Raw genomic sequence first — 15,654 nt, 5'->3', positions numbered from 1 at the left:
ATACCGCGCAGCAAGGTTGATGCGGGGAAAGCCGTGTCGGAAGGCTCATCGTATACCTCGGAGGAACCCACAGAGCCGTGGATTCCCCGCGGTACCGGCCGGGGCCGTGGCATGTCCTCAAAGAGGTCATAAACCATGGCCACGCGGTCCTTAACCGATAGCGGGAGCAACGGTTCGGGGGAATGACCGGTGACCACGGGAGCCGCCGCCGTACCGGTGGACCCCGCGTCCGACCTCGCTGCCACCAAAGTGGCCAGGGACGGAACAGCCAGCGGCGTATCCTGAGATAAGGCCGCCAGCTTGGAGTCCACAAGTTTTGCAAGTAATGCAGCGACGGAATCCCCGGACAGCCCATGGGCCGCCAAGGGATCCGCCGCTGCCGTGGTGGTGGTACCCGCAAGGGGACCCCGACCGGACGAGCCGGCCACCACAGGGGTGGAAACGGACTGCACATACAGCCGGTAGCGCTCGCTTGCGGCACACCCTGCAGCTCCTGGTTGCGGGGGTAGAGGGGGTGGAGGACGGCGAAACATCCATGTCAGACATTTTGTTTGTACTATGAACAAAGAGCAAAACATGGTTACAACACACGCACCACAAATAGTCACAAACGAGTATTTTCACCAGAAAATAAACGAGCAATGCGAATATAGAACATACACATATAACATATAGAGGAATAAGTGATGTAAAAACCCCAAGATATACTAGAACAGGGGAACGTAAGACGCAACGTGCATACGAGACACCCCGCAAGTATATAGAAAAAAGGGCGGGAAAAATATTTCCTTTTGGCGGGAAATATATTTCCAAGCGTAGTTACAGCAAACCCCCCGTAAAAGCACAGTTTATTAGAGAGAATAAACAGTAATAAATATCACCGAATGGTCGGAGAAACAGGAACGCTTGAGCAGTTTATTGTACGTCTTGCTAGAGCAAGCGAAGAGACGAGTGAAGGGTGTCACATGGCAGCTAGGTGGCTACGCCAGTGCTGCATGAGGTAATTGAGATCTCTGTGGTAGATTTCGCAAAAGCAGCAGTTGGGGGAGACAACAGCCTATAGGTATAACAGTGGTAACGTATTATTTAATGTAATTATATGTAGATATATGAAGATTAATAGTTCTCATGTATTTATATTAATTTCTGCATCATCACTAATTGTACATAGCTTGTTAATCTTTAATGGTACCGTTGGATAGCTTATGTTCAGCACTGTATCTGACGTCTGCGAGCAGTGTATATGTATTCTGTCAGATCTTGTGTCTTTCGCCCCCGGGACTCGTTAGGCCATTTGTATGGGTCGATGTGCTACGAGGTGGTCACGTTCGAAACTCAGGTTTTGTTAGTAAATGGTTACGGGACACCTTTGATCTATTATTGACTTACTCTGGTTGTATTGATCTAAACTTAGTACTGTATTTTCTTGAGTAAAGTGAGCACCCATTCATTCATTCAGAGCATTGAGTTAATTGACTCAGGTTTTAATTGTAATCTGGACGGTATCTTGACAAAGTGTTCTTTTAACTACTCTCATTTTATTACTGTAATACATGAATATTTGCTCTGATGTAATTAATCAGTAATTTGTCTCAGCCCAGATTGGGTTTATAGGATTCTTTCATTGTCATCTATTGGTACCAATTGTTGTCAATGATTAACCTGTGAACCTATTACCACGTTTTTTTTATCACTTTATTCTTGTTTAATGACACCCCTGATAATTGGAGCACAACTCTGTGACAGGATCAAAATACAATCTCATGAAAATCAAATCTTAGTTCTCGCTACCCTTTATCAAAGACCTGAGGACATCCAATTATGGGTCATGTCAGAACATCCTTTCATCTGACCAATCAGAGTATCGCTTACCAGATCAGGAAAGTGACAGTCTGAATGTGTTTTCTAATCAGGCAACCTCGAAATCGTTACCTACGACAGGAAGGGACTGTATGACTGATTCCATTAAAAACAATGTCAATCTCTCGCTTAAATATGCTCAATGGGATAAACATTACAAACGGAACTGACTTTCCATAGCCCGAGGAAAGTACTGCCATACAATCTCGGCCATCTATTTATCATTTTTGTTTGTTCAGTATTTAAATTTTGAATCAGTATTATTCAAAGCATTGTCTGGAATGGAAGTCGCCAGTTTTAAACTGGTGTTGTAAAGCTTGAGAAAATTGATTTCTGATTGTCAACTTCTTGTTAGTCATTGTTAGTCTTGTTAGTCATTTCATTGTTCGGTCAAAGTTAGCAAAAGGTCATTCTGGCGTGACCCTTAATGGGATGTGTCTCAGTTCAAAGTGTTGAACCAAACTAAAGTTTCACAATGAGTTTGGGTTATCATTTTTAATGAAATTGCATTAGATTGATTTTTGTCCTGTTGGATGCAATTTCAACTTGGAACATACTAAATCACTGTGAATGATGACATACAGGCTTGATCTGAATGAAGTGAACCACTTTCTGTCAGTCTCAGCAAATGCTCAGTGACCATGTGGACACTGTGGTTTTCACAAGAAATCAGAAAGAAAACATAACCCAAAAAACTTTGCTTTTCTTGTCAAAAAACACATTCATCTCATTTTGTGACCTTAAAAAGTTGACATGTTCTGCTCCTGGCTGCATCCCCCATGAAACGATGGATATTGGATATTCACTGACCTTCTCTATGTTGATGACCAGTACTTTCTTGTCCTGGATGACCCAGGTGGACTCCTCCATCTTGACACTGTTGTACAACTCTCCATCAATAACAGGGGGCTGACCTTTCAGGCCTGCCTTTAGGTGCTGCAATCAGTTCAGAATAATTACTACTTAGTGGAGAAATTGAGAATCTGTTGATTCTGGAACATGTTTGCCATGTCTTCCTCATGGAATAATTGAAAACGACAGTCTGACTGTTTCACGTGTAACATTCAAAATTATGACTGGTCCCACAGAAAATATTCTTGTTAAATAGAAACAAGAATTCTAAACAATTTTTCTTACATTTACCAAGGATACTGGTCCAGATTATTGTTAACTGGCATTTTCCTATTGGGGCACTTATACAAATGGCAAATATATTCATCTTATAGCAGCCTGTTTGATGAAAGTCAAACAAGTACATACAATCACATTATACAGGTAATGCAAGGTCGTGCTGCTAATGTAATCATATTAATAAAGATTGTATTTTGGTAATGTGCCCTGTCACTAGGCAACGGATGCAACTGAAGAATACGGAAGATATGAACCCCAAACTATATATGTTTACGTGAATGAGACTTTGTGTACATGACACAACATAGCTTGATGAATAGTTTTCATGACACTGCTTATATTACAAAGAAGTCTTCATCACGTTAATCATAACTACCTGTCATATACAGTACATGATACATACTTGAATACAAGACTATCGTGTTTGATGTTGTGAATGAATTGAACACTAAACCTCCTGTGTGTGTGTGTGTGTGTGTGTGTGTGTGTGTGTGTGTGTGTGTGTGTGTGTGTGCACACACAGTTTGTGGTGAGACTACTGTCTCTCATAATTTCACACACTTGCATTTATTTAGGTCACCGGTACACATGCTGTAAACATGATTAAATCAATACACTGACAACAATTACTTGTAACTTACCTTTTTCTGAATGTCTACAACCAAATCTTTCCCCTTGAGATTGAACTTAACATCAAACGGAATCTTTATCTGAAATCCAGAGTTTTCTCACATTATCAAGCAGAATTAATCATATGTATAAAAGATGATGAATGCAACCATTCTGAAGAGATACAGTTTCTTACATACATGATAAAATACAGATTCACATTTAGAGGTAAAGCTACTGTGTTTTGAAATTTGATGTAGTCCCCCGATAGAGAAGATACCTCTTATTTTTATTTGGCGCCGAGTGCTTTAGCACCAGGTTTCAAATGTCTAAATATGTCTCTTTAGAGAATGTGTAAAGATCCGGGGTAGAACAGGTCTTCAGCAACCCATGCTTGCCATAAAAGACAACTATGCTTGTCGTAAAAGGCAACTAACGGGTGCCGTTATACAAAACAACCTTAGCACCATGACTGTCATAAGTCTATGCTAAGGTATGTGAGTTATGATCACCTCAGTGCTAAGATCGCTTTGTACAACAGCACCCTGGCTTGTGAAAGAGACCCAGCGTGTAACAGAGGAAATATTGATATGTTCCTATGGGGGATAAATCGGCAGCCCTTTTTTATGAATCGATATGTAGGCTAAGGATGTATTCATACGCACGGTTTTTGTGTGTAAAGGTTTAATATATTTCAAAGCGGTTTCCGTAGCAAAAGGAAACCTCTCTTTAACCAATCAGAATCAAGCATTCTTCAATGTCATGGTAGAATGTACATTTAACATGATTAACAAAGCAGGGCCCATTCCACAAAGTGATCGTAGCGCTGAGGTGATTGTAACTATTTTACATAGACTTAAGACAGTTATGGCACTACGATCGCTTTATGGAACAGGGGTCAGTAGCAAAATTATCACAGTGCTCCAGATAACTTTTCAACTATTTGAGTACAATACTACTGATTATTATCAGAGTTGACAAGTACCAGATATATTTTTGAAACCAGTAAGTACTGTACTGTTTGTTTGTAGATTTGATGAGTACTTGTATGATATATAGGCGAGGTTAAATGGGGTTTAACGTTGCATTCCAGATTTTTTCACTTATAATGAGTGAGTGAGTGAGTGAGTGAGTATGGTTTTACGCCGCTTTTAGCAATATTTTAGCAATATTTTAGCAATATTCCAGCAATATCACGGCAGGGGACACCAGAAATGGGCTCACTTATAATGTGATGAGCATGCATGTGTGCGCTGCGCGTTCCGTTCCAAATTCAAATTAGCGAGGTTAAATCTACAGGTAACCTAGCTCTACAATGAAAACACAGTACCATATTTGACGTAAGAAGCGCCTAGGGCTGTCTCAAAAATAGAAATAGGGGTCTCTTATTAGAATATTATTATGGTGAAAAAGTTGAAAGATAAATTTCATGGTTTATGCTGACAGCCTGAAATGTTTATGTACGACAGATGTATTTTTCAAGAATTTAATTGCCAATAATAAAGGGTGCATATAACACATGAGTGCGTATTATAGGTGAATAGGGGAAGGAAGGGGTGCGTATTATATGAGAACAGGGGTCAGAAGGGTAGCTAATTGGGATTGTTCACTAGCCAATATATTAGCAAATCTCGCCGTGGGCGCTTATTAGAGCGGAGCGCTTATTACGTCGAATACGGTATGTTAATCTCCTAATTAGACACTCTATAGTATATTCTTGATGACTCACACTTGTGCACCTTGAGAATATAAACAATAAATGGATGACCAGTGGTTACCTCAACTTCCTCCAGCGTCTGGGTCCAGCGATAATGCTCCATGTCAGCTCCATTTTCAGAGTTGGGTTTCAGCTTGCCTTTGTCCTTTTCATCCTCATCATCATCATCAGACTGCAAGGTAAACAAGGTAAGTATCAAGCAGGAATCTCGGATGCAGCCTGATAGGACCACCACACATAATTTGTTGTATCAACATTAGAACCATCTGAGTAAGTGAGTGAGTGAATCGGGTTTAACGCCGCTTTGAACAGTGTTCCAGTTATGTGAGCCAAATTTGGAAGGAAAGCCTGATGAGATGCAAGTCTCAGACATTACCACTTTGATGAACCCCTGTGCACAGGTGCTGACAAGCCTAGACGTACTAGATTTGTTTGTTTGTTGCTTAACGCCGCATTCATCAATATTCCAGCTATATGATGGCAGTCTGTAAATAATCAAGTCTGGACCAGACAATCCAGTGATTGACATCATGAGCATCAATCTACACGATTGGGATATGATGACCATGTCAGCATGTCTGACCAACCGTTAGTTGCCTCTTACAAGTATCAGTTGCTGAAGATCAATCATAACCCGGATCCTCATGGGTAGAAATGCTGGTAACATAGGGAATCCAAGTAATCGGAGGGTGTTTTGGGGTGAATGTTCTATTTGTTCTACGCTGTTTCACGATTGAAGCAAGAAAGAATATTGCATAAAAATATAAGATGCATTGGATATGAAACACTGGGAATCAGAGTATTCCCCTTATATAAATACTTATCCTGACACAACAGTATGCAATATTCCTTCTTGGTTTCGATCATATAACAGTGTAGAACAATGTAAAACAATCACCGGAACACACGCTCACGCTCCTAGCATGCTCCTGTACTACTCATCACTTTTCCCCACGATTGCCAGTACACAGGTAACAAGTTAAGTTGGTGCATTTATCCCACAGTAGGGCAGTTGGTTGGATCAACTGCATATCCCTATTAGCCATTTAGTGGTTGGGTCAGAGCACAGACTAGACTAGACTGCCACTTTGTCTCCAACCCCAGGGTGTGTTCAACTTTCACAAGTCCCATAATACATGCATGATTACAGGTAAGGCTGGGTCTGAAATTACATTGCAACTGGAGACACTCGAAATATTGGAAACCATAGTTGCCCTCACGATACATAGTATCATTAGTACTGAGTTAAGTCAATCCGCAGAAAGCATGCAGGAGTACTGGTATGGTTGTCCTTGATAGCAGTCCTGTTCCCACCAAGTCACAGCGATGTGGAGGGGCAACAGGTTGTTGGGCTTGACAAGAGGACCCAGCTGGTGGACTCTGTCGATATCCTCAACAGACAGATCCCAGAGGTAGAAGTTGGCAAAAGTAGTATCGGTACGCCAAAAACAAACCTAGACGATGTGTATGATGGAGCTGTTGGTGTGGATGGCCATCATGGAAGCCAACACCTGAATTCCATCGGATTGGAAGCTTCAGGCGGATCCATACTGAAATGGGTGTAAGCCTGAACAGTGGAGCAGCGTGACCAAAATGACAGCATATTTTGGAGATATTCCTGCGACCCTCCTCAAATGTCGGTAGGAAAAGGCGTTTATGTTGGTGCCAAAAACAATACGTCAATATAACAGGGTAACTCACAAAGAGGGCGGATGTGTCACCAGAACCTACAATGTTAGTCAGCAGGGTGTTTGTGAAGGTGTGATCAGACTGACCAGGCAATTGATTTTTGGCAATAAAGTCCCACATTAAGCCAAGATGTACCTCCTCTGGTGGTGATACAGGTAGATCGGGAGGTGCCAAGGACCGAGTTAATATGGCTGAAACATGACTGGCAAATGGTGCCGCCTGACAGCTGTTCAGTCTGTCAGAAGTAGCGAAGGAGTCTGTCATGAGTGGAGTTGTCGCCAAAGTAGGATCCATATCGTATTAATGGCAATAAGTCTGGAAACACAACAACTTCAGGGCATACAGGGATGTGGTAGAAGGGCAGTTGTGTCTGGCAATTGCCACTCCTTGGGGCCATGACTGACTGGGGTGAGAGAGAGTGTCAGCAAGAATGTTGGAAACACCCAGAAGTGGCGAGCTCTCACCTTCAACAGAATGTAGTCTATGAGACGGTAGAATGCGAACGTGAGATCCAGGAGACTGTGAGTGAGTGGATCCCAACCGATTGATGTAATGATAAATTGTGACATGAGTTCCCAGCAAGATCGGCTGCCATGTCTGAATGGCCAATAAAACTGCTTGAAACTCCAAACAGTTGATGTGCAAATGGAGAAATGGGGTGGATCACAGTCCTGAAGCCCAGAGATTCCCAAGATAGTCTCCCCACCCTTCATTTTGATGCATCCATCAATAGGTGACGAGTTGGAATGAAGTTGGTCAAAGATATCCTGTTAAAGACATTTGAATCAAGGGTCCATCAGTGGAGGTAGGGTCGTAGTGGGAGAGAGATAAGACGTCGTCGGGTGTGTCTTGATCGAACCACAGCTGGAGAAAATCTGCAGACGACATAACTGCTGGCATACACAGCAGTTTTGAGTCCTGCGCCAGGCGTTGCCAACTGTGTATCTCAAGTCCAGATGACAAGCCTGTTTGGACCAGAAGTTCCACCGTGGCCATGAAACAAAGAGGAGGCTTTGATGTGTCTTGAATAGTCACTTGATGAAGTGAAGGGTCCAGGAAAGAGTCAACTCTGACTTGTTGAAATTAATCTGCCATCCAAGCTGCTGAAGGAAACGGAAATCCAATCTGTCTGAAGCAGCCGAGACAAGGAATCACTCATAAGGCAATTGACAATGTACAAGCTGAAGGGGATCCCCTGCTGGTGTAGGAATGTCCCTAGGCTTTTGGTAATAGGAGTGAAAACCAACTGGGTTGCAGAGATGACAAACAGTAGGACTTGTCAGCCAATTTAAAATGGAGATACTGACGATGGGCTGGAAAAGTGGAGACATGCAGGTAGGCATCCTGGAGGTCGAGTGAGGCCAGGAAGTCGCCAGGTTGAATGATAGACCGGGGCAGCGGTAGCATAACCATCCAAAACCATTGTGGCGTGTCCAAGAAGTTGCGGTTGAAGACACACAGATTGTGAATAATACGTATCTGGGGACGAGCTCCAAGTGTTATTTCGGGCACGGTAGTTGGAGCAGCAATACAGTGAGAGGAGGTTGCGCTAGTAAGGGTAAGCGAGGTACCGATATATAGCAGAGTCTGAATGACCCAGCGGTCAGAGAAAAGAGTTGGTCATAGCTTTGCCAGAACCGATGGGGATGTCTGCCGACAGGAGAGTCATAAGGAATGAAGACCAAAGGCGGAAGATCCCAGTCACCCACCCTGGAAGGAGTATCTGCCTGCCGTGCAGGGAGCCAGAGTGTTGTCTTGTGGCCCTGTACCGAGCGCCCGAGGAGGAGGGCTGAGTGTGGCCCCTTGCCGATCTGGCCTTAGAAACCTGAGAAGTTGTGGCCTGCATTGAAGGTTTGGAGTAGGTGTTTAGCCTTAGGTTGATAGGGCATCCTCCATGTGTATTGGGTACCCAGGCGAGTTATACACATCGGCAAAGTCTGAACTGTAGCTTCAGCCTAGGCAATGGAGAAAGATTTTTCATAAACCTCCTGAACCTTACTGTTGAAGAGTTTCATAAATGACCAAGGTTGGCAAAAGAGTTCAAACAAAAGGGATGGGTGCTATCCAGCCTCCTAAATATAACATAACGACACATAAGGAGGAGGGAGCCCGTAGCAAGCATAAGAATTGAGTCAAGTCCTCGAAGTCTCATACAAAGTTGAGAGCAAGTCCCTCAAAAGGTATGTCTTCCACTGGCCAATCCAATGCCTGCATGAAGATGGTAATGAGAGAGGGTAGCTGTAGTGTGCCCTCTAGCGTAGTATAAGTAGGTAAAACTTGAAAAGGTCATGGATACGTGTTCACAATCAGTGCAATGCTGGTCAAAGGTGCAGGAGACCATGGTGGTCCTGTGCTGATTTCTTCCAAAGCAGTCCACGAACTTTCGAGGAGAGCACAGAAAGGACCAGTTTGTCCATAATTTCTCAAAATCTAAAACAGAAGAAGAGAATTAATATTGACAAAAATCATGAACATTAAACAAAATGCAACCGGCTTTCACGTGCCTCAGGGAGCAATGGTGGGGAAAGAACGCCTGTGAGGAAGAAAAGGAGCCATTTAATTATATTTATCGATAAATAACAAACAGGGACCCTGATAATTATGCACTAAGGATGATAAATCGAAGTCAAACCCAAATGACAAAACCAATCCATTCATAATTGTGGGATGGAAGCACAATACGTCCATTCACCACAGGTGATGAAAGAAAAAGTGACGAGTAGTACAGAAGCATACTGGGAGTGAGGTGGTCAGAGGGTGTGTTCCTGTGATAATTTTACATTATTCTACACTGTCATATGATCGAAGCAAGAAGGGGTGTGTGAGTATTGTTTTACGCCGCTCTTAGCAATATTCCTGCAATGTCACAGCAGATTACACCAGAAATGGGCTTTGCACATTGTACCCATTTTGGGAATTGAACCTGGGTCTTCAGCATGACAATTAAACACTTAAACCACTGGGCAACCCCACTGCTCCAAAGCAAAGAGGAATATTGCATACTGTTATGGAGGGATAAATTACAAAAATACATATTCATAATATTTGGTTATGATCACAATAGCCAGTGGTTAGAACATAGAGTCAATACATCAGTGCTGTCTTGACAACCACCTAACCTACTGGCATGCCTCTCTACAAGGCACATACAGATCAGGTACAGTCCCTGTCTAATCACCTCCTTGTCACCACTCCCGCTATCATCTTTCTTCGATTCACCATTAACTTCAGTGCTTTCAGCCGGCTTGGACTTCTGTAATGAAAGCAGTAACACTTAGCATGGTTGACAACCAAATATTTGCTTATCATCAGTTTTTGTTGGTTAATATATGAAGAATTACTCATATTCAAGAGATTCTAGATTGGTTTGTCGCACAAACGAAACATACTGTTAGTGTTATGTTGCAGGAACCGACGCTCATGAGCACATCACTTGTAATGTCATAGATCCATGACTGGAGATGCACCGTTTGTCTCGTGCAGGATTAACGTGTAAAGTTTGGAAATCATGTGCAGCATGTCGTGATAAGAATAAAGACACTCTGTGGTGACACTTGACTGATTGTTAATTGGTCATGTGGTACACATTGGAAACATCTCTTCTTGACATGCATAGTTCTCTATATGTTTCTATGGTTTGCGTTTCTTTTGGCGGTGAGTATATATATATATATATATATATATATATATATATATATATATATAAAAATGAGGTAAATGTTCACTCGGTGTACATGTAATATATAATTGCGCGGAGAGTATGTACCATCGTGTCGGAAACGGATAAAAGAGATTTAAGATTGAAAGAATTAATGGGGTATCTCAGGAAGCTAGGATATCCGCTTCGCGTCATAAATGACGCAATAGAAAAGTCTTTAAAAATTCCAAGACATACTCTCCTGAAACCTAATGAAAAATCTGTGGGCGATCAAATTATACCGTTTGTGTCCACCTTCAATCCTAATAATTGTGATATCATGCCAGTCATAAGGGACAACCTCCCAATTTTACAGCAAAGCGATAAAATGAAACAAGGACTGAATAAATTTAAAATTATAAAAAGTACCAGGCAACCAAAAAATCTCAAGCAGATTCTTTGTCCATCCAAATATTCTTGTACAAAGAGTGTACCATGTGTAAGTAGATGTAACACACCAAGATGCGGCACGTGTAACATCATAAGTGAAGGTACTACTTTCCTTTTTGCAAATGGCAAGGGTTTCAATGTGAAAGCCGACATGAACTGCCGCAGCAAAGATGTGGTGTATGTTATGAGATGTTCGGGATGCGGCGAAAACTACATCGGTGAAACCGGCATGGAATTAAAAGATAGAGTCACTGTACACAAACAGCAGATTAGAGACCCTAATGTTCGATGCTTAGGTGTCAGCAAACACATTGATGATTGCGGAAACGGGAAATTTACTATTTTTCCGTTTTATAAATTGTATACAAGTAACAAGCAGCTGAGACTGGAAAAAGAACAAATGTTTATCCAATTGATGAAACCAAAGTTGAACTCTAGAATGTATTAATAGATTTGTCATTTCAATCGTAAATGTTGCACTGTTACTTTACAAATACTGTATATTTAATTCAAAAGTCTCCCTACAATTGTTAAATTACTTGGTGTCGTCGCTGGAGTGTGTAAATACATTGTGACGTCACAGTTGTAATTTATGACGTCATCATAAGTATGACGTCATTATATGTCATTGTCAGTTACACTGAAGAGCTGTCATGAGACAGCGAAAGTACTATGTATGAAACTGATATAAAGAAGATGGACTAACGTGGACTTTATTATTTTATTATATATATATATATATATATATATATATATATATATATATATATATATATATATATATATATGCTTCAATTTGCCACAGAGAGGACTACTTGACTTTATATAACACTATGCTGCTGACATTGAAACACATCGGAAATAAATATGAAAGTATAACAGCCGCATCAAACCTGTGCAATTTCTTTCTGTAATTTCTCAGCCTCTTCATCAGTCAGTTCTTTGATTTTAGGTTCCTCTTTCTGACCTTCCTGTTCTTTCTCCTCTGTAGCTTTCCGTCTTGCTATTTTCTCTTGTCTGCGTTTCTCTTCGGCCTCCTTCTCTGCTTTGACCTCAGCAGCCTTGGCTTCAGCTTGAGACTGGTACTTCTTAAACTTCTCCTGAATCATCTGAAAAACACACTGGAGAATACAGACTGGGTTCTGGCAGCAAAACAGCATCATGAAGTACAAAATATCTGAAGACGAAGTGAGTGAGTTTGGTTTAACACCGTTTTTAACAGTATTCCAGTTATATCATGGCATGTCTGCTTAATGTGGGAGGAAAGCCCAAAGTGATGCAGGTCTCAGGCGTTTACCACTTCGGTGAAACCCACAAGCACAGGTATGGTGCTGACAAACCTAGAAACATAATCAGGGCAAACCGTGATTCCAACCCACAATCATAGGTTTCTGGCATGCCCAAGGGATGCAATTCTGCACTGCGAATCGCGACGACTTAGACGACTAGGCCACCCATGCCCCCCTGAGGACCAAGTGAAAGTTGAGGGTATAAACATTACTAACTACTGCTAAACAAACATCAGAGGACATCCTTTCATCCAACCAATCAGAGCATCGCTTACCAGATCGTCAAATCATGCAACCTTGAAAAGGTAAACACGGGGTAAGCCCAACGGCAGGTACAGGCTGTACTACTGATTCTGTCAAGATCATCTAACTTTCGCTTGGAACGGAAGAGTCTTTCCATAGCCTTGGGAAGTACTGCCTAACCATCTTGGCCATTTGTTAGACATTCCAGATTTACTTTCCTTTGTTCAGTTTTCAAATTTTGAACTGAGAACTTTGACAAAATATGTTTACAAAGGGTCAATCGAGTCTAGAAAGGAAGTCTCCAGTTTCAAACTAGTGCCGCAAAGCTCAAGCTGCTTTCTGATTGGCTAATGTGGTCTTCCTATTGGTTATTTCATTGGCCAGTCAAAGATCACGAAAAGTTGTTCTGACGAGACCTGTAATGGGATGTCCTCCTATCTGTGTGTGGTGATAGCAAGCACTAAGATCTGATATTAATGTTATTGGGTGTCATGGATCAATACCATGACGTAACCTCGGCCAACAGTTACTGCCCCATGTGCTGCAACTAGAAATGTTATTCTAGTCACAAAATACACAAGGGAGTGTGGGTGCATATGGAATATTTTAACCAGATCTGCTGTTGAACAAAGTACCTTCTCGGCTGCTCCTTCCCCACCACCCATGTAGAAGTCGGTTTTCCTCGACAAGAAATTGAAGAGCACATCCAGCAACTGCAACCAGAAATAAAAATGAAAATAATTTTGTTGTTGGCTACTATGGTTCCTGTTCAACAAACATTAACACATACATACTGACAGTGTAGTGACAACCAACAACATATTTTTCACACACAAGGCATATTCAAGCTATTGCAGTGTTTAGCAAATTGCAATCAAGTTTAGCAAGGTTTGTTTGACACACTGAATCAGCCATAAAAATTTGTAGTTGAAATTTTTACAAACCTGTAGAGGTTATGAGTTCTCTGATGAAATCCTCCTTGGGGCACTTATTGCATTTTCCTGGCTCAAGAAAATCTACATGACATAGTTGTAACCATTTTCCTTAATAAAAAATGTTACCACACAAAAAACTTCGTCTTTGTACGATATACGTCCACCCTTATGGTGCCTCACCCTCCACGGCGCGTCACGCCAAGGGAAGCAACTCTCACCCAAATCACTTTCCATAAGGCTAATGCTGACGGAATGTGGGGAGGTGGGTGGCCGTGCCCCAAGGAGGATTTCATCAGAGAATTCATAACCTCTACAGGTTTGTAAAATTCTCTTTCAGATTAAATCCTCCTTGGGCCACTTATTGCATCAAGATAGACTCCTAAAGATAATCTAGGAAGTGGCATCCGTCAGCAACAAGCGTGCATAAATACATCATATTTTGATTATTTCAATGAATAAACAAGAGTTCAATAAATGGAACCAACCATATCGTGAGGCACCACCGTCGAAAGGCGGGGGCTAGACACAGGGCGTGGTCGACCATACACAATGAAAAAAAGCATTCTTTGTGGCTTATCATATCGAGAACTTGAGACACACACACACCCCATCCCCCCTTTTTTGAACAAGTGATATGGGGGCGCAGATCACGAGAGACTATAAACCCTCGCAGAGCTAGGCCAGAGGGTTCCTGTGAATCGAAGGAGTGCTTGTGCAAATACAATTAAAATCGAGTAGTAATGGCTGGTATTGTTATCGACCTTAGAAGATATAATCTGGACCGTTACTGAGCAGTTTTATAACCGGTCCGGGCGGTCTAAAATCTTGAAGGCTCAATCGGCTAGAGATGCAGAACTTTGCCCAGTTCGGAGAACTGACTGACCAAACCGAGCACGCTCGCTTGAGTGCTTGTCGAGTTGGTAATGTTTGATGAACGTGCTCGGCTGGCTCCAAATAGCCGCGGAGCAGATCTCCTCAATGGGCAGAGCCGCGGCGTACGCTAGTGTCGTAGCCACTGCTCTAACCGAATGAGCCTTCAACTTGGTAGGGGGGTCCCTGCCTTGAAGGGTGTACGAAGTACAGATAGTAGAGACTATCCACCTGGAGATAGTTTGTTTGCTCGCAGGTGAGCCAGCCTTCCTACCGCCATAACAGCAAAATAATTGGTTATCCTTACGGATACCCTTAGTTCTGCTGATATAGGACTTGAGGGTCCTGCGGACATCCAAGACATGAGCATGTCTTGCAGTGGTCCCCGACGAGGAAGGCTGTGAAAGAGCAGGTAGCTCAATAGGAGCCGTCACGTGGAAGGCGTGTGCGACCTAAGGAAGGTAAGAGTCCGGCAGGCGAATACTGACCCTGTCCTTTTGAAAGACAGTTAGTTCGGGATCGGCTGACATTGCGTGAATGTCACCTACCCGTCTGCCGGACATTACCGCCACAAGGAACGCCGTCTTCCAGCTCAACAGCTGAAGAGAGAGAGACGACAGATCCCGAAAGGAAGGACCGGACAGCCAATCAAGAACGATTAACAAGTCCCAATGGGGACTGATCCGCCAGACAGGCGGTCGGATCCTGTCCACACCTGCTAAAAAGCGTTGCACTAATGGGTGTGCACCCAGAAGTGCCCCACCGACAGGGACGTGAAAGGTTGCGATAGCTGTAGAGTACCCCCGGACTGTCGATGCGTCCAGGACGTCATCTAGTTGTGACTGGAGGAACTCAAGCACGGCTATGAGATCTGCAGAAAAGGGATCTGCAATCCCTCTATCGACACACCAGCACGCATGGCAGGCCCATCTATCCTCGTACTGAACGTTTGTCGAATCCCTCCGCGAAGCCAGTATTGTGTCTGCAACTCGTGCAGGAATACCGCTCTTCTGGAGGCGATTCCGGACAGTGGCCAACCCACCCACTGAATCCTGGGATTCGGGTGGAGGGCCCCGTTCTGGGATAGAAGGTCCGGTCGTAAAGGTAATAGAACAGGAGGCTGAGCCAGAAACCTGAGTATTACTGGAAACCAGCTCCGCACCGACCAAAGGGGTGCCAGAGCACAAGTAGTCGCGCAGGCTGAGTGGCTAGCTGAGACAGGAC

General features: G+C 42.9%; 1 protein-coding gene across 1 annotated transcript in view; it reads right to left on the bottom strand.

The window, feature by feature from the left end:
* The window catches only part of LOC124110348 (nuclear migration protein nudC-like), a 38,839-nt gene that overhangs the window by 16,348 nt on the left and 6,837 nt on the right, over positions 1-15,654 (bottom strand). Inside the window, exons 2-7 of the mRNA XM_046469649.2 lie at positions 13,261-13,338; positions 11,987-12,202; positions 10,185-10,259; positions 5,379-5,489; positions 3,633-3,701; positions 2,671-2,796 (exon numbers count right to left, since the gene is read on the bottom strand). Coding sequence (XP_046325605.1) covers positions 2,671-2,796; positions 3,633-3,701; positions 5,379-5,489; positions 10,185-10,259; positions 11,987-12,202; positions 13,261-13,338 — 675 coding nt within the window. The remainder of the gene's footprint in view (positions 1-2,670; positions 2,797-3,632; positions 3,702-5,378; positions 5,490-10,184; positions 10,260-11,986; positions 12,203-13,260; positions 13,339-15,654) is intronic.

This window comes from Haliotis rufescens, unplaced genomic scaffold (genome assembly GCF_023055435.1).
Source record: "Haliotis rufescens isolate VD_foot unplaced genomic scaffold, xgHalRufe1.0.p SCAF_5, whole genome shotgun sequence".
NCBI classification, from domain to species: Eukaryota; Metazoa; Mollusca; class Gastropoda; order Lepetellida; family Haliotidae; genus Haliotis; species Haliotis rufescens.
This window is presented reverse-complemented; position numbering and strand designations above follow the sequence as displayed.